Source organism: Octopus sinensis, linkage group LG14 (assembly GCF_006345805.1).
Source record: "Octopus sinensis linkage group LG14, ASM634580v1, whole genome shotgun sequence".
Taxonomy (NCBI): Eukaryota; Metazoa; Mollusca; class Cephalopoda; order Octopoda; family Octopodidae; genus Octopus; species Octopus sinensis.
Genome location: NC_043010.1, coordinates 65673116 through 65693648, shown reverse-complemented (window position 1 = coordinate 65693648; position 20533 = coordinate 65673116). Strand labels below are relative to the sequence as shown.

At 38.2% G+C, this 20533-nt stretch overlaps 1 protein-coding gene across 4 annotated transcripts in view; it reads right to left on the bottom strand.

The window, feature by feature from the left end:
- Positions 1-17586, bottom strand: part of LOC115219062 (B-cell linker protein) — an 84568-nt gene extending 66982 nt beyond the window's left edge. For 3 of the 4 annotated variants that reach the window (XM_029789115.2, XM_029789121.2, XM_029789123.2), the window contains exon 1: positions 17502-17586. In XM_029789115.2, the coding sequence (XP_029644975.1) occupies positions 17502-17571 (70 nt within the window). In that variant the 5' untranslated portion in view covers positions 17572-17586. Of the gene's footprint in view, positions 1-9685; positions 9930-17501 lie in introns of those variants that run through there. The other variant, XM_036509137.1, reaches the window with a different exon arrangement.
- Positions 17587-20533: the final 2947 nt, after the last annotated feature.

The window sequence follows — 20533 nt, the reverse complement described above, 5'->3', positions numbered from 1 at the left end:
AGGGGGGAATCACATGATAGCTTGTACTGAGATTTTGTTAGTTGTTTTAAATATGACCTCAAGGATGTGACATCTGAGAAGAGAGAGAGAAAAAGAGAGAGAGATAGAGAGAGAGAGAATGGGGAGAGAGCTAGAGAGAAAGAGAGAGAGAGAGAATGGGGAGAGAGATAGATAGAGAGAGCGAGAGAGAGAGAGAATAGGGAGAGAGAAAGAGAGAGAGAGAAACAGAGAGAATGGGGAGAGAGATAGAGAGAGAGAGAAAGAGAGAGAGAATAGGGAGAGAGAGAGAAAATGGGGAGAGAGAGAATGAAGAGAGGGAAGAGGAGAGGGGAGAGAGGAGAGGGGAGAGAGAAGGAGGTGAGAGAGAAAGAGAGGGGAGGAAGAGAGAGAGAGAAAAGGGGAGAAAGAGGAGGGAGAAAAAGAGGAGAGGGGGAGGAAGGGAGAGAGAGAGAGAAAGAGAGAGAGATGTCCCAGTGTTTGCAGCTGGATGAACGGGCGCAGTGTGAAATGAAATATTTTGACCAAGGACACAACACCACCACCTGATCCAGGAATTGAACTCATAACTCAGTGATGAGACCAACACTCCAACCAGTGGATCCCATGCCTCCATACAGATCTGCAGCCTTCAATTTGCAAGTTATGTCTAGTTGTCCGGTGAAGGCAAAGCCGTTTGCATCGCTTTATAATTGGGACGATTTTAATTATGGCTGCGGACAACGAAGCAAAGCCTTTGTGATGCTGCTTTTGCTGTTGGCAGCAGCAGCAGTACCATGTGGAATATGAGTGGTCAGCACGAAGTATTAACAGGGATTTTAGAGTGATGAGTTCAAGTGTTTAGACTCTGCATGTGTGTTTACTCTATATTTAATTTGGTAATGTTTGTGTCTCGGATTTCAGATGTTCTCTTTATGGAGTGTTTGAAGGCCTGGCAGGATGTGTTGATTGTGGCTTCTAATTAGGATATGAGCAGAGTGTGGTATGGCAACTGAGAGAGAGAGGGAGAGAGAGAGAGGGAGAGAGAGAGAGAGAGAGAGAAACAGACAGACAGAGAGAGTGTGTATGTGTTTAGAAATGACAGTGATTGTTGGCTGTTTTTCATTTCTCTCTAAGTCAGTTCTCCTTTGGCAGTCCTAAGATTAAAGGCATTCCAGTTATGACCATCTCAACATTTTTTTATTTTTAGATACAGGGTAATCTAGGGCAACATTCTTCAGTTAGAGCACAATTAGAGGAAGATATTTGGTTGCTGCTTCTAGCATGTTGAGTGACCATATACAGGCTCCCTTGGCTTATAACAGTCATTGTCGTTTTTGATTTTGGTGGTATTTGAACTCAGAATGTAAAAGGTTGCAATAATACAAGATATTTTTTCTGAAGCACTAATGATTTTTCTAATTATCATCATCAACATTCAATACCTGTTTTCAATGCTGGGCATGGGTTGGACGGCTTGACAGGAACTGGCAAAGACAGGGGTTGCACTACGTTCCATAGCCTATTTTGGCATAGTTTCTACAGCTGGATACCCTTCCTAATTAATGCCAACCATTTTACAAAGTGTACTGGGGGCTTTTTACATGGCACCATCACCAGTGCTTTTTACACAGCACCGTCACCAGTGCTTATATGTAACACTATTACCAATACTTTTTATGTGGCACCAGCAGTAGTGCTTTTTATGTGGACTTAATAATAATAATAATAATAATAATAATAATAATAATAATAACTTCTTCTAAAATTGGCACAAGGCTAGCAGTTTTAATCCTTTAGCATTCAGATTACTCTGTTGAATGTAATGCAAATTTATTCACAATATTTTGAATTAGTCATACATTATCTCATACCTTCGAAATTTCAAGGGTTGGTGTGAGAAGCCAGGTCTAGGTAAATTGACAGCCAGTTTAAATGCTTAAAGGATCAAGGGATTAGAGTCAGCTGACACTATCAACCCCAGTACTTGACTTATACTTTATTTTATCAACTCCAAAGAGATAAAAGGTGAGGTTGACTTCTGCAGGATTAGAACTCTCAATATAAAGAGACCGAAGAAATTTTGCAATATTTTCTGATGCTCTACAGATTCTGCCAGCTCGTCCTCTTCTTAAAAGCTGATGGTGTGTCATGACAATTTTAGTGCCTTATTCAGTATGTTAAGTTCCATAATCAATGAGTTACATTGGATGTGCGCCCTACTTTTCTAAGACAGTGGAGTGTGAATAAAGAGAGATTTGGTTGCTATTTCCTAAGAGGTCAAGCAACTGTGTAGGACTCTTCTCTTGTAAGGGTCATGTTTGTTGGGGATAAAACACATATATATATGTGTGCCAGCTCTGTCTGGCACCTGTGCGGGTGGCACGTAAAAAGCACCCACTACACTCACGGAGTGGTTGGCGTTAGGAAGGGCATCCAGCCGTAGAAACACTGCCAGATCTGACTGGGCCTGATGAAGCCTTCCGGCTTCACAGACCCCAGTTGAACCGTCCAACTCATGCTAGCATGGAAAACGGACGCTAAATGATGATGATGATGATGATGTTTCTTTATCTTGGTGGGGGGTAAATGAATGCATGTAGAAGGATCTCGAGTGCCCACAGTTTCAGGGTGAGGTGATCTTGGGAGAGTTCTAGTCATTATCAGTTTGTGGAACTGCCTTTATATACAGGGTGTGTAAGATATTTGAGGAGAGATTTTTGTTTATAAAAAAGCAGATATATAATAACGGATAATAATATTATTTATCAAAAAATGCTTTGAGGATAAAAATAAACCTTCTTTTCTATAATGTTATTCAATAAAGCCACCTATATATATATATATATAAAGTTAATCCAAACAAGAAAATAAAAAAGACAACAACGTGAGGAGGTGGAACAATTAAAGTATTATTAGGCGCTCAGGAAAAAAGGGAAGAAGGAGGGTATGACATTTCGAGCGGAGCTCTTCGTCAGAAACATAGGAGAAAGAAAGATCCCGAGGTGGGAGGACAGAGGGAAAAAAAATGCAAGTGGTCTTCACGAGGTCAACATATATATATATATATATAAAGTTAATCCAAACATGAAAACACAAAGAGAAAACACAACAACGCAAGGATGTGGAACAAATATAGAATTATTGGATGCTCAGGAAGGAAGGGAAGAAGGAGGGTTTTATGTTTCGAGTGGAGCTCTTCATCAGAAACATAGGAAAAGGAAAGATCCAGAGAAGGGAAGGAGGAAAAAAAAAAAATTGCCAATGGTACACACGCGGTCACAGAAGAAAACAACAATGCGAGGACATGGTCCATGCAAAGTTGCAAAATGTTAAAGGATGCTCAAGGAAGGAAAGAACGATTGTTTAATGTTTTGAGAAACAGGAGACAAAGGAAAGTCCAAGAGAAAAGGGAAATGGAGGAAAACAATTGCCAACAATCCACATGTAGTTACAATTTGAAATGACCAGAAGGGAATGGACAAAGAAAAAGTTCTTTCTAAGACAGGCGAGTATAAGAGAAGGAGAAATCTGTGTGTATGTATGGGTATGTGCAAGTGTATGAGTGTGTGTGTGTGTGTGTGTGTGTGTGTGGTATTAACTGTTTATATGTGTTTATGTGAGTGATCTTTGTGTTTGTTAATGTTGTAGGAAATATTCAGCAGCGCTATGATAGCAGAAGTGATGGTCTTTATATATATATATTATATATATATAATATATATATATATATATATATATGTATATATGACCTTACTCTAATAGCTGAGTCACTGCCAGAATTAGAGAGGAAGTTTAGGGTGTGGAAGCAAGGTCTAGAATTGAAGGGCCTTAGGGTTAACCTAGCAAAAACCAAAGTCTTAGTAAGTAGGAGGGCTGTCAAATCACAAACCACTTCAGGGAGATGGCCCTGCTCAATCTATAGAAAAGGCATGGGTAGAAACTCCATACGATATACCCGGTGTAAGCTATGAACACATAAGTGGTGCAGCAATATCAAATGAAGAATAACTGGGAAGACAGTTTTTGTGTGTGGCAAATGCACAGGGACAATAAACACTGAAGATGTACAGAAAACAGATTCCATCACATATCAGGGGGAAAAAACTTAGTAGTTGATAGCTTCTGTTACCTAGGTAACCAAGTCAGTAACAGGGGTGGATGCTCTGAGAACATCATAAGCCAAATATACTAACCACTAAGCTATGTGCCTTCACAATATACATTCTTTTCTACTCTAGGCACAAGGCCCGAAATTTTTGGGGAGGGGGCCAGTCAATTAGATCGAATCCAGTATGCAACGGGTACTTAATTTATCAACCCCGAAACGATGAAAGGCAAAGTCGACCTCAGTGGAATTTGAACTCAGACAGACAAAATATCGCTAAGCATTACACCCAGTGTGCTAACGTTTCTGCCAGTGCAACGCCTTCTTCACAATATATATTACTTAATGCATGACAAGAGAACAGAAGCCACATAATGACCTTCGTTATCTGAGCTAATGAAGGTGGTAACGTGACTCATCTCCTCTTCCATTCATAAATTTATATTATACTGTGTTCTTGCCAAATGTCTGTCATGTTAATTAGAAAACAATTACTAGTTTCAAATAACTTTTAAATCAACTTAATTTAAATTAATTATGTGTCACAATTATATACTTATACATTTAATGTTGCTTATCTTAATTTAACGAAACAGATTTGGAACACAATTAATGTGCAAAGTTTATACTTTTATCCTTTTATTGAAAATAATTGCACGCATGTACACACACAGATATTTGCTTACACACACACATACAAATACATACACATAGATGTGTATATATATGTGAATATATACATACATACCAACATACATACACACACACACACACACACACATATTCTCTTTCCTCTGATTCTTTGGTCTAATCTTCCACTACCCTCCTATTTCTTTGTCTCGCTCTGCACTCACAGGTCAATCTTCGACACCCATCCCTTCTCCTCTCTGATTCCTTCTTTCTCTCTCTTCTCTCTCTTTGTTGCGTTTGTCCCTCCTCTCTCTCTCTCTTCCGTTGCTTCTCTTTCTTTTCTTTTCTCTCTTCTCTGTCATGTGACTGCTGGCCGAAATCTGCCTTTCAGCTTCTGACCAGCGTCGTGTTAACATCGTTGTTTTTCGTCCGCCGCTATAGGCATCGCCGATAAGGCTCCTTTCCTCGCGCCAGAGAAAAAATTTGTTTGCTTGTTATCAGTCGTAAGACACTTGTTGTTGTTTTCGCCGTTAATGCTTCTGTATTTCATGTTCTGTATTCCATTATTTTTTTGTTTTTTTATATTCGTCCCTTTTGCTGTCCTGGTGTCCGTATGCATTCGATCCTTCTTCCAGGAAATCTACGCTCCCAGCTTAGTTTTTCTAATGCTCGTTGCTTAGTTTTTCTTGGAGGGCTGGCCGTGATCTAGTAATCTCAAGATTAATCAGCCGAAATTACTACGATGATCCGGTTCTTGACTGAAGACTGAGGGTTTCGAATGTCCTGTCCGTGTTTATTGTATCGTCTTCTAAGAGTTATACGTTCTTGTCCATGTTGTATTTTTCTACATACCTTAACATATATATATATATATATATATATTTATATATAAAGTTAATCCAAACAAGAAAACACAGAAAAAAAGAGAAAAAAACACAGCAACGCAGGACGTGGAACAATTAAAGTATTATTGACGCTCAGGAAAGAAAGGAAGGAGGGTTTAACGTTTCGAGCGGAGCTCTTCGTCGGAAACAAGGAGAATGGTTGGCATATATACATTTATACATAAGGCGGCGAGCTGGCAGAAACGTTAGCATGCCGGGCGAAATGTGTAGCCGTATTTCGTCTGCCGTTACGTTCGGAGTTCAAATTCCGCCGAGGTCGACTTTGCCTTTCATCCTTTTGGGGTCGATAAATAAAGTACCAGTTATGCACTGGGGTCGATGTAATCGACTTCATCCGTTTGTCTGTCCTTGTTTGTCCCCTCTGTGTTTAGCCCCTTGTGGGTAGTAAAGAAATATATACATTTATACATAAATACACACACATGTACATATACATGCATATATATAGATTGACAGATATATATATATATATATATATATACTAGCAGTATCACCCGGCGTTGCTTGGGTTTGTAAGGGAAATAACTATATAAGCTTTTTTAGAGATGTAAAGTATAATAGCCATCTCAATATGGCTAACCACAAAGGCGGGGGGGGGGGCTGTTACTATAGCTTTTTACGTTCTGAGATTTAATAATACATTTTTAGAGAGTTAGTTCCCTTATATAGTAGCAAAAAAATGCATTAAAATGGGAAAAAATTATGGTATTTTTTTTTAAATCGTAGACTCATCATAGACGCGCGCTAATACCCAGAAGGGCTCGATATGAATCACGACTATAAGATACCCACTTTTGGTTACACTGCACCGCAAAATGTGGGAGTAGTTAGGAATCTAAATCATTGGGAGACAGACACACAACTTCACTTTTATATATATATATATATGACAGATAGTTGCATACATACATATATACATATTTTTTTAACATTCAATTTCTATACTTGTGATTGGTTGGAAGGTGTTTTCTTGAGACAGATTATCTATGGCTGGATGATCTTGCTCTCGTCACTCTTCACCAGTTTTCGTGAAAGGTAATATTTTCCTCATGACCAGATATTTTCTGAAGGAAGACTGCAAATGAAGGACACTGAATTCATAATGCTGGTGTGAAGGCGTAGTCATAGGTGCAGACGTGGCTGTGTGGTAAGAAGCTTACTTCCGAACCACATGGTTCTGGGTTCAGTCCCACTGAATGGCACTTTGGGCTACCAAATTCTCTCACAAGGCTTTGGTAGATGGAAACTAAAAGATGTTGTGTGTGTGTGTGTGTGTGTGTGTGTGTGTGTGTGTGTGTGTGCATATGGATGTGTGTGTGCATATGGATGTGTGTGTGTGTATGTGTAGGAGCATGTGTGTGTGTGTGTGTATTATGTGCACGTGTGTGTCTGTATCTGTGTGTTTGTCCCCTAAATCCACCATGTGACGACCGGTGCTAATGCAACTACATCCTTGTAACTTAGTGGTTCAGCAAAAGAGACTGACAGAATAAGCACCAGGTTTTAAGAAACAAAAATAAGCACTGGGGTCGATATGTTTGACTGGAAATTCTTCAAGGCTGTGCTCCAGCATGGCCACAATCTAAATACTGAAACAAGTTAAAGATAAAAAAAAAACTATCAGTCGATGACAAGTGAAATTGACTGTAACACACACACACACACACACGCTTTTTGCCTAAAGTCACCATCTTGTCCCTTATTCTCCCCTTCAGATGTAGGGGCTTTTTAGTCACAAAGTAAAGGAAAGGTATTCCAGAACACCTTACAAAATGGTTGTTGTTAGGAAGGGCATTCAGAGGTAGGAAGCATGCAACTTTGGAGTGCAATGTGGTCCCTTGCCCTGTTGGATTGTGTAAAACTCTTCCAACCCATGCCAGCAAGGAAAGTGGATATGATGAAATGATGATGATGATAATGGTTTCTCTCTCTCTTTCTTTCTCTCTCTCTCTTTCTGTAAAATCACTGAAAGAGATTATAAAACTATTTCTCTCTTTCTATGAGAACACAGAGCTGAATGGGCAGTGAAAGTGGGCCAAAAGCACAAAAGACACACAAAAAGGAAAAAAAAAAAACTAACAACAACAACAATTACAACAATAGCAACAATAACAACAACAACAACAAACTAGATAGTAAAAATAAAAATATAAACATAAAAACTTCAAAATGTGTGTGTGCGGGTCTGTGTGCATATATATACGTATGCTTGTGTGTAATAATGCATGTGTGTTTGTGTGTGTGTGTATTTATGGTTGTATTTATATATGCATGAATGCATTATTTATATATATTTATGTGAGTGTATATATGTGTAGTTATGCATATTTTCTGATGGGACAAACTGGAATTTCCTTTATCCTGTTTGAATACTTGTAACCTTCACCTAGCACAGATCCAACAGTTGCCCTTAAGAAGTTTGTTTGGCAAAACCTTATAATACTCCCTAACCTTATAATCCATTCTTCCATGACCAACCCTCCATAACCTTTTAAGAGTTATTAGGTAAATATAGGCGCAGGAGTGGCTGTGTGGTAAGTAGCTTGCTTAGCAACCACATGGTTCCGGGTTCAGTCCCACTGCATGGCACCTTGGGCAAGTGTCTTCTACTATAGCCTTGGGCCGACCAAAGCCTTGGGCCGACCAAAGCCTTGTGAGTGGATTTGGCAGACAGAAACTGAGAGAAGCCTGTCGTATATATATATACATATATATATATGTGTGTGTGTGTGTGTGTGTATGTGTATATGTTTGTGCTTGTCCCCCCCCCCACCATCGCTTGACAACCGAAGCTGGTGTGTTTACATCCCCGTAACTTAGCAGTTTGGCAAAAGAGACCAATAGAATAAGTACTAGGCTTACAAAGATTGAGTCCTGGGGTTGATTTGTTTGACTAAAGGCGGTGCCCCAGCATGGCCACAGTCAAATGACTGAAACAAATAAAAGAGTATATATAATATATGTAATGTAAGGCTGTGAGTTGGCAGAATAATAAGCATACTTGGCATAAAAACTTAAAAGTATTTCCTCCAAGTTGTTTGGAGGCTGTGATTGAAGCCAATGGCTATTTTATTGAATAAATTCACTGTTTAGTATTTCAAGATATTTTTATGTAATTTTGGTAAATATATCTGATAAAATGAGATGTTAGTGTTATTTTCATTTTTGCGTAATTTAGATAATATATCCACCACGCCCTGCATGTGTATTATATATGTAATGTATATATAATAAATAAATATAATATATATGTGTGTGTGTAATAATTAAATCATATATTATGCATTTTATTGTGTTTTGTTATGCATATGATCCCCTGTTCCATGGGAAAACTGTCTTGACTGAAACCAGTCTGTGATACAAAAGTGTCTGCAGACCACTAACGTAAGGCATAAACAAAAGCCCATATGATGTTCAGGTTTTCTGTTGTAGTAAATTTATCATAAGCTAAGAGATACAAACTACACTTTTTAAGCTTGAAATATATCTTTCCGAAATTAGAAGTCACTTTATAAGGTGGGAATAGAATGTAAACCATAACCACAAAGAGATAATCAAGAAAAATTGGGCTCCGGGTGATTGAGGTGTACTTCTTGTTGTAACTCCAGCAAGTTACCACAAATAATTTCAAATAGAAGTGGAAATTAGTGAATCTATTTAATATATTGGAATTTGTAGTTTTGTGGTACCAGTGCCGGTGGCACATACGAAAACCATCCGAACGTGGCCGTAGCCAGTACCGCATTGACTGGCCTCCGTGCCGGTGGCACGTAAAAAACATCATCCGAGCGTGGCCGTTCACCAGCCTCGTCTGGCACCTGTGTCGGTGGCACATAAAATCACCCACTACACACTTGGCGTGGTTGGCGTTAGGAAGGGCATCCAGCTGTAGAAACACTGCCAGATCTGACTGGCCTGGTGCAGCCTTCGGGCTTCCCAAACCCCAGTTGAACCGTCCAACCCATGCTAGCATGGAAAGCAGACGTTAAACGATGATGATGATGATGATGATGATGAACATACAGATTACCAGTGACATGTAATAATGATTTAAAAAATTGTTTACCTGGCGGGAGATTATATTTTTTGTGTCGAAACATGGCCTGGAATCTAAGGGTTTTAGATCTAATTTAGCAGAAACCAAAGTCCTAGTAAGTGGGAAAACAGAAATATCACAAGTCCCTTCTCGGAGATGGCTCTACTTGATATGTAAAAAGGGTGTCTGTAGAAACTCCATATGTTGTATCCAGGGAAAGCGTTGGTGTAGTGGTATCAGATGAAGGTTAACGGAGAATATAGTGTTGTGTGTTGCAAATGTGCTAGTATAATAAGTAGATAACGTCGTGAAAAGTTGCAGATAGCATTTTTATCTAGGAGACAAAGTTAGCAACGGGAGAAGGAGTTGAAAGTATAGTTGCTAAGATAAGAACACGCTCGGTAAAGTTCAGAGAGCCTGTGTATGTGTAGATGTTAGATGGCAGTGCAACGTGGGCTTTGACGACAGAGGATTTATGAAGGCTTGAGAGAAATGAAGATAGAATGCTCTGCTGGAGTAAATGGCCTGTGTGCAAGTGTGACAAAAAGTAAAGGATTTAAGAGGCAAACTGTGTAGAAGAGGCGTCAGATGTTGTGTGCAAGAAAGAAGACTGCACTTGTTTGGAGCTAATCAGTGCAGCAGGACGTAAAACGTCTAACATTTCTGCTAGCCTGCTTGTGTGTCTGTTATTTACACTGGATATCCAGTATAGCGTATCAATTTACTCCTTTTGTGTATATCAAACATGATCATTTCGTGTGTGTGTGTGTGTGTGTGTGTGCATGTGATATTCTCTGTCAGCAAAACTGCCCTCTGAAAATATGTGGAGTAAAAAAAAACCCTTGCTTAAAAACAGGTAAAGATTATTAAGGAACAGGATATCCCAGCTGCAAAACAGCACTTCATTAGTAATATGTATTTGGCTAACCTATACTAACATGGGAAAAAAGACATTAACCCTTTAGCATTCAGATTATTCCGTCAAAGGCAACACTTATTTATTCCCATTATTTTGAATGAATCATGCATTATCTCAGGGCTTTGAGATTTTAATGATGTGATTGTATATTTCCAGAATGTCTTTGTGGTGTAGGTGTGAAAATCAGATCTGACTAGCTTGAACATAAACCAGGTTGTATATTTGGGTTGGTTATGGCTGGTTTAAATTCTAAACGGTTAAACAAAATATACATATATACAAATATAGTTAAGTTATATTTGGATAAAAATAAAGCTCGTAGAATGCTGTGTAAAGCATGTCCACATTTACTGGCTACCTGATGTCATCATACAGTTGAGATGCTCCTGCTACTAGATTTATTTCAGAAATTCTGTAGTATCCATAGAGTTTATATAAATTGATTACAGACAGGAAATGGAATTCATGAAATTTCTTATTCAAAACCACTACAGTTGTTTTCCCTGCATATATATATATATATATATATAATAATATATATATACATACATATATACATATAATATATATATATACACATATGCATACATATATACATATACATATATATACATATATATACATACATATACATACATATATATACATACATATATATATACATACATACAACATACATATATACATACATATATATATACATACATACATACATACATATACATACATATATATAATATACATACATACATATACATACATACATATACATACATATATATACATACATACATATACATACATACATATACATACATACATATACATACATAACATACATTATATATATATTAATATATATATATATATATATATATACATACATCATATACATACATACTATACATACATATATATACATACATACATATACATACATACAATCATACATACATACATACCATACATACATATATATATATATATATATATATATATATATATATTACATACATATATATACATACATACATACATACACACGTAATATATACATACATACACATATGTATATGTATGTATATGCATATAGAAAGAATGATAAAAAATAAGTATACATAAACACACACACACACTTTCATCTTCCACAAGCTACCGACTGCACAAGTGAAACCTTTTCTGTCCTACTTTGCTGTTTATAATGTCATACAATTACACATGGACCACATTCACACACATACACACACATACATCGTGCATACGTATCATATATCTTACTCAAATGACTGATATCCTTTGAAATGTCTCCATATATATGTTACAAACGTCTATATAATTATATACTCCTTATGCTTTGGTTTTTCCTATTGGTGTGTTTAATATGTGTGTATGCATGACTGTGTGCGCGTGTATCTGCAAATGTGGATATGCATGTATATACTAATGTGTGTGTGTATATCATCATCATCATCATCATCATCGTTTAACGTCCGTTTTCCGCGCTAGCACGGGTTGGACGGTTTCGACCGGGGTCTGGGGAGCTCGGGACTGCCCCAGGCTCCAGTCTAGTCTGGCAGTGTTTCTACAGCTGGATGCCCTTCCTAACGCCAACCACTCCGCGAGTGTAGTGGGTGTTTTTTACGTGCCACCTGCACAGGTGCCAGAGGGGTCTGGCATCGGCCACGTTCGGATGGTGCTTTTTATGTGGGGGGGTGTGCAGAAATATATATATATATATATATATATATATATATATATGTATGTGTATATATATATATATATTTATAGATGTGTGTGTGCATGTATGTGTGTGAGTGTATATAAGTGTGTGTGTGTGTGTATATACTGGATGCGGTGAATAAACTGTCGTCTAAATTAAAATAACACTGACATCTCAGTTTAACAGATATATTTACCAAAGTTACATGAAAATATCTTGAAATACTAAACAGTAAATTTATTCAATAAAATTACCATTGGCTTCAACTACGGCTGCCAGACGACTTCGGAATCGCCTGCAACTCTTCTGGATGGTCTCCTTGTTTAAGTTGGTGAATGCTGCCATAATCTTTGCCTTCAGCTCATCTTTGGTGTTACAAGGAATTTTGTTGGTCTCTCGCTCAACTCTGCCCCACACATAATAATCAAGGGGGTTGTAGTCTGGGGAGTTAGGTGGCCAGGAGTTAGGGGTGATGTGGTCACAGAAATTGTCTGACAGCCATGACTGGGTTCTCCTGCGTCTGTGGCATGGTAGGGAGTCCTGTTGCTAGACATAGAGTCTTCCAGCAGCCACCCTCTTGACCCAGGGCAGCACTACATCCTCCAGGCACTCGATGTAGGCCTCTGTGTTGAATCTGAGGCTATGTGGGAAGATGACTGGAAGCATAACGTTGCCATCCCTAGTGATCACTCCAAACACCATGATGTTGACTGGATGTTTGATTTTTATCATTTTCAGTGCATGTCCCCAAATTGCACTGTCCTCATATTGACACTCAAACACTCTGAAGTGTTTGCATTAAAGATTCTGCCATGAATGTGAAGCATTACAGCATGTTGTTTCCAAAGAATGCATTGTGTCATGGTGCTGCTTTTTCTCACAGATGGTGCCCAGCTGACCCTACCAAACTGTGTAGGCGACAAACTCTAACAGAAACAGTGCGCATGGGTGAAATTAAAAATATAAAATGGCGACAATTTGCCCATCAAGTACTGGTGCCACATATAATGCACCTGAACACTCTGTAAAGTGTTTGGCATTAAGAAGAGCATTCAGCCATAGAAATCCTACCAAAAGAGACAATATGGCCTGGAATGGCCCCTGGCACTATCAGCTCCAGTCAAACCATTCAACTCATGCCAGTATGGAAAATTAATGTAAAAATGATGATGATGATGATATATATATATATATATTATATATATAAGTATATATATATATATATATATATATATATATATATATATATATATTAAATTAGAGATAAAACCACTATTAGGCAAATCAAACAGTGAAAAACATAAACCAAAACATAGAAATAAAATTAATATAATATACAAAATATATAAAATATTCCCTGTAAATTTGGATTTACTCCCTAATATTATTATTATTATTATTATATATATATATATATATATATATGCATACCAGCTTCCCTTCTCCACATCACTGATGTTACCCAAGGGAAAGGCCCCAGTGACTTCACAACTACAGCTAAATGAACTGGAGCAACGTAAATTGAACTCACTACCTCATGATTGTGAGCCTGATGAGACATCACTTAAAAAGAAAAACAAGGGTCTGTATTTATGCTCTGCGTTACTGCAGTGATAAACAATAACAACAATAAATAAATGGATGGACAGATTCCTTTCCACATTATTTACATTTGACAGATATTTGTCCTCATCTTGTTCGTTGTTAACACATTTCAGCTGATATACCCTCCAGCCTTCATTAGGTGTCTTGGGTAAATTTCAAACCTGGGTTCTTATTCCTAAGGTATTTTTCCAATGTTGTTGTTGTTATTATTATTATCATCATCATTATTGAGTGAGAGAGCAGTGCATGCCATCAAAGTGACACTGGGGTAAAATATACGAAGCCCAGTATACCCATCATAACAACCCGTCTGAAAAGGGTACACCAGGCACATGCATCACAACCATATGTGCACAACATGGTGATCTCATGTCAAGTTAAACAGCGCATGACCTTGCAGTTGGGGCCCAGTTAGAATTTTCTTCTGGTCGAGTAGCTCATCCCGCTCAAAAGGTCCCTGAATAAGGATTGTTTAAGGATGTTGAACGAACTGCCCATGTTTCCAAAGGTGAATTATCCAAACCTCCAAGAATTCCTCTCAACACATGGCTATGATGCTCCCTCTCTACTTCTGCTGGTGATCAGAGATGCACATATCGTCAGCTACTGAGGGACATGCTCAACTGGTTAAGGTCAAACAACTGACAAGCAAATCTGTGGTATTGAGCAGAATATTTGCTGTAGCCCATATTTTATACCTCAACAAAACAATGTACATGATAACAATTCCATTCAGTTAAGATCAGAAGCCATGGGATCCACTGTCTGGTACTGCATCAGGGCATTATTATTATTATTATTATTATTATTAATACCAATATTATTCAGGTCACTGCCTGGAATCGAACTTGGAACTTGGTGCTAGTAGCCTTTGTTCTTGGGGTTAGTAGCCTGTGGGCATATGAGAACCTAGGTTTGAAATTTTCCCAAGACACTCGATGAAGGCTGGAGAGTATATCAGCCATAATGTTGTGTTAACAACAAACAAGATGAGGACAAATATCCATCAAATGTAAATAATGTACGTAATTCTTCTTCTCTCAAATTTAGAACAGATTCCTTTCTGCTGTGAACAGATATGTGATGGATAAATGGATGTGTAATTGTTCCTGCTTCCACTAACTTGCATGAAGCCGTGGGTGATTGGTTCAATGACACAAACATCCCAGCTTTAAAGGGGTTTAGATTAAAACCTGCAACAAATGTCAATTCATGTTTGTAAATACCAATCAACTTAATGGGCATGGCTGTGTGGTTAGGGAGCTTGCTTCCTAGCTACATGGTTTCGGGTTCAGTCCCACTGCATGGCACTTTGGGTAGGTGTCTTCCACTATAGCCCCGAGCCGACCGAAGCTTTGTGATTGAATTCGGTAGGTGGAAGTTACTGCCGTGTGTGTATGTGTGCGTATAGCTGCTCAGTGCCTCTCCGAAAGAGAGAGAGGGGAGAATTATTGAAATAAATTCTTCCTTATTTGCAAACACCCTGCGCCCCTGATGTCTTGTCTGGGATGTCACAGTTAGCGACTCCTTTGCTTCTTCTCTCATCCTGGATGCTGCGGTCAGGGAGAGATCCACAGCTTCTGCAGCTGAGCGGAACAAAATACTGAAATATTGCGATCTATCGGCTAACTACATTTTTCCATCCTGTGGCGTTTGAGATGTTTGGTGCGGTCGGACCACTAACTGCGAGATTCCTGTCCTCACTGGCAACTCGCCTTGCAGAGGTAACTGGTGAGGCTCATGAGGGCGCTTGACTGTTCCAGCGTGTCAGCCTCGCCATCACCTGCAGCAACACTGTTAGTATACTGGCATGCCTCAATAGCCATTAGAGAGGTTTTCCAGTGCCCCCAACTTTTCAATCCAAGGCGGTGAATTGCTTTGGTATTTCTTCTATTTTTCTCTTTTTTTATTTTTAAGCTTTTCAATTGTGTTCTGTTTTGTCCAATTTTCTAAATTTTGTAAAATGGTAAACACTGTGAAGGCAAAAAAATTTGTCAGTCCATAAAAAAAATTATTATAATGGGTGTGGGCCATATCAAGTGAAAAGTGGTGATTAAAGTTAGGAGATAAAGGAGGAATTGGTGTGTGTGTGTGTATTGGGGTATATACGCCCTCGACGGGAAAAGTGGGTTTTTCGTACGCATGAGACTCGAACTCACACCTCAAGAAACACTCTCTTAACCTCAGTAAAGACCTGGATGGAAAGCACTCAGCATACAATAAAAAAAAATTGAAGACAGTAGAATTGACACGAAGCGCTGCCTCCCTTGGACTTAAGATCACTACGTCATATCACACTTTGAAGGCTATGCGTTTGCAATCCAGGTACAGGAACCACAAAGTACTTGGTGAACAAGAGAGACAGTGACGCTCCTGTAATACGAAGGTGCAACCGCATGTGTAGGCTATGTCATGTTTCTGTGGAAGACATCACGCATGTGATTAGCAGCTGTCCTAAAATGTCGTCACGGTACTACCTTCCTATGCGACAGGATGTTGTAACTAAAACAATTTACATGACATCCGCAAAAAAGACTGTCATGAAATAAACTTAGAAAATCCCTCTGTTATGGAATACATTCATAGACACCAACTCAATGAATACTGGTTGAATATTCCCATCAAAACCTCTGTCAAATGTAAACATAACAGTCCGGATATTGTTGTTTGGGACAGAGGGGCAAAGGTATGTACCATCATAGAGGTCAGCTGCCCTGCAGATATAAATATCTCTTTGAAATCAAAGAAAATGAGGATATCTATGGACAACAATATGAATGTATGATAGACACCTCCAGCTTCTATATCCAGACTATGAATTCATATTCATACCAATAATAATTGGAGCATTAGGTTTTGTTAGTAAATGCTTAAAGGTGAATCTGGATAAACTGGGATTTTCAGAAAGAGAAATCGACCAACTAATTCGTAGAGAAGTGCAATCTGTGGGTGGAACAGTTCCAAATGTGAATTTGTCTTTTAACTACATCCCAAAGATGGAACCTTGTATCTTTGTTGGAAACCGGCTCCCTCCTCAGTGGAAGTTTTATAGTAATTAAAAAATAGAAGAGACATTCATACATACATACAAACACACCTACGTACACAATTGTATAACATACAAACATATAGGTACATATATACAGACACAGTCGCGCGTACATACACATATATGTACATGTGCATGTACATGCACACATACACGTACAAACATACATGCGCGACCTTAACGTAAGATCCTGTCTACACAGTCGCTCGCCCTTCTAGATAAAGTAGGCAAATCCCTCCCTTAGGTCATGCTTTACACTAAATTAATTCTGACGTTAAGTTAATTTTACATTTAATCCTGAAATTTCGGATTAAATGCTTTAAACGCATTGTTGCTTTAATGTTCAAAACTGACCAAAGGTCAGTTTGATTGATTTGCTTTGGCAATATATATACTAAAATAGGAACGATACTAAAATTGAGAATTTTCTTTCTTATTTTGGAGGTGGCGGGGCGTAGATAATTTTCATCTTGACTGTGACAAAAATGGTAAGAGTGAATGGCCCTACTTTGAGTACGTGCCTGTAGTTTAGCGAACATGAGAGAACTCGTACCTTTCGTGGTCAGGGTAATCCTGGATCTATGGGGTCCCTTAATTGGTCCTAGCTGAAGTTTCTCCTGCATCACACACTTTGTATACTATCTATACTTTTTCCGCATTTCCATTTCCCTGTCTTTTCATTTTTTTCATCCCATCCTGTATGTAAATCCCTACTCAGATTGTTGTCTGTCCTTATGATGTCCCCCTCATCACCACCTCTGGTTAATAAAAGAAATTATTAACTGTATTTTGTCCGCCCATTCTTGTTTATACTCAGCAGTCCTCATCGAGCGGACCATGATAAAAATAACAACAATATTGTGGCCGTGACCATCCCATCATTTTATCCGATATCCTGGCAAACCAAGTACAATACACTCTAAATTGTTAGGGAATGATTTCAAGGATATTTAGCTGCTGTTTCTTGCAGCTTAAAAGACCACGTAAATTAGGGCTAGAGGACTGGATAAATGTTATATACATCAGTCAATACACAACTCGAATGAGATAAATACAAACGTATTACACACACACACACACACACGTGTGTATGTGCGAGTGTGTGTGTTCGTACCTAAAGTGATAACAATAGTAATATATACACACACACACATGTAAAAACACATACACATACAAAAAACATATAGAGACCCTTAAACAAGTATGTGTGTATATTATCATGTATATACATGTGTATATTGCCGATGTAAACACCTTACATATACACAGATATATATTCATACATACATACATACATACACACATATATATATATACACATACACACTACATACACACACATATATATGCATACACATCTCTTTATGCATACATATATGTATGTATAAATCTCTCCCCCTTTCTCTGTACATACACACATACATACATATATATACATACATATATATACATACATATATATATATGTGTGTGTGTGTGTATTGTTTTTGTGTGTGTGTGTTAATATTGGCATAATAACTCAGCTACACACATCAACATATATATATATATATACGGTACAAGCAAATTGTACCGAAATATTGAGCCATTCTTGTTGCTTTATTCCTATATATATATATATATATATATATATATATATATATACATACATACATACATCATACATACAAACATACATACATACATCATACATACATACATGATTTAAAACATTGTAGTAAAGACGGGAAATTTTACTTACAGCGGAGAGAAGCTCAAACTCTAAAGGAAGTAAAACCGGGCAAAGAAATTTGACAGAAAAAAAAAATATTGTCCTAGATTTTTTTTTTTTTTTTTTGTAAACTTCTGCTGCTGCTGCTGCTTGTGATTATGATGATGGTGGGTGTGGTATTGATAGCACTGATGATGGTGGCGGCGGCGGCGGCGGCGGCTAATAATGATGTTGATTGTTTTACTAGTGATGATGATGATGATGATGATGATTATGATGGTTGTGGTGGCGGTGGCGGTGGTGGTGGTAGTGGTAAAGTTGTTGGTTTGAATTCTACTGGTTGGTGGTGCTACCAATGTCGTTGTTTACTGGCTGTGGTTTCGGTGATGGTGGAGGGAGTGGTGCTGTTTTTGTCAGTAGTAGTAGTAGTAGTAGTAATAGTAGTAGTAATAGTAATAGTAGAAGTAGTAATAGTAATAGTAGAAGTAGTAATAGTAGTAATAGTAGTAGTAGTAGTAGTAATAGTAGTAGTAGTAGTAGTAGTAGTAGTAGTAGTAGTAGTAGTAGTAGTAGTAATAGTAGTAGTAGTAGTAGCAGTAGCTGTTTATGTTGTTGTTGTTGGTGGTGGTGGTAGTTCGATGGTCGTTGTAATGATGATGGTGGTGGTGATACCGGTAGTTGCGATGGTGTTGCTTAGGTCAGCAGTGATGTCAAGAAACCCACTCGTGACCATCCCGTCTTTTTGTACATGTCCTTGTCCTTGTCCTTCTTATTTCGAACCAATAAGACGTAACGAGAAGAGATTTGGCTGCTGTTTCTCGAAGGTCAGGAGTCATTACAGGCAAGATTTCGTTGGTGGAAATTAATGATGATGATGATGATGGTGGTGGTGGTGGTGGTGGTGGTAGTAATAGTAGTAGTAATAGTAGCAGTCGTAGTAGTGACCACTTCGACGTTTGTCGTGTGTGATGTATGTGTGTGTGTGTGTGTGTGTGTGATGGCCCCAGACGTTATTTAGCAGACGGTTAGCGTCACTGAGTACCAAACGATCAGGAACATTCTAACCATGCCCATCCTGTAAAAAAAAAAGAAACAAAGAAAGAAAGAAAATAAAACGCCGGGTTTAATTTGAGGGAGAATTGGCTGCTATTTCTAGCATGTCGAACATCAACCAGTCACACTGAGGCTCACTTAGCAGACGGAAGTATGAAGTAGATTTAGCCAGTACTAATGTTACTAAGCGGTGATAATAGTGATAATTCCACTGGAGTCATACACTGAACTATAATAGATTGGTAGGTGTGGAAGAGGATGTGGGACATGTCTTGGTGGTGGTAGTGGTGGTGGTGGTTTTGGCGACGGCGACGGAGGTAGTTCGTGATATTGAGAGTGGAGCAAGGGAGACTGCGGCAAACAGCCTCCGTTTGGCATGCCAAGAACCACTCCACACCACCAAACACACATACACACATACAGATGCAATTACACACACACACACACACTCACACATCAACACGCACACACATACACACGTAGAACCACTATATACAAAATTTAGGTACACATCATTTGTGTGGTGTGTGAGTGTATGCATATATATGTATCCATATATATGTCTGTATATATATATATATATAAATACACACACACATATATGTGTGTGTATATATGTGTGTATATATATGTATATATATGTGTGTATATAATATATATATATATATATGAATATAAATATAACACACACACACACATATATATATGTATGTAGGTATGTGTATATATATATATATATATACATAGGCGTAGGAGTGGCTGTGTGGTAAGCAGCTTACTTACATGGTTCCGGGTTCAGTCCCACTGCGTGGTACCTTGGG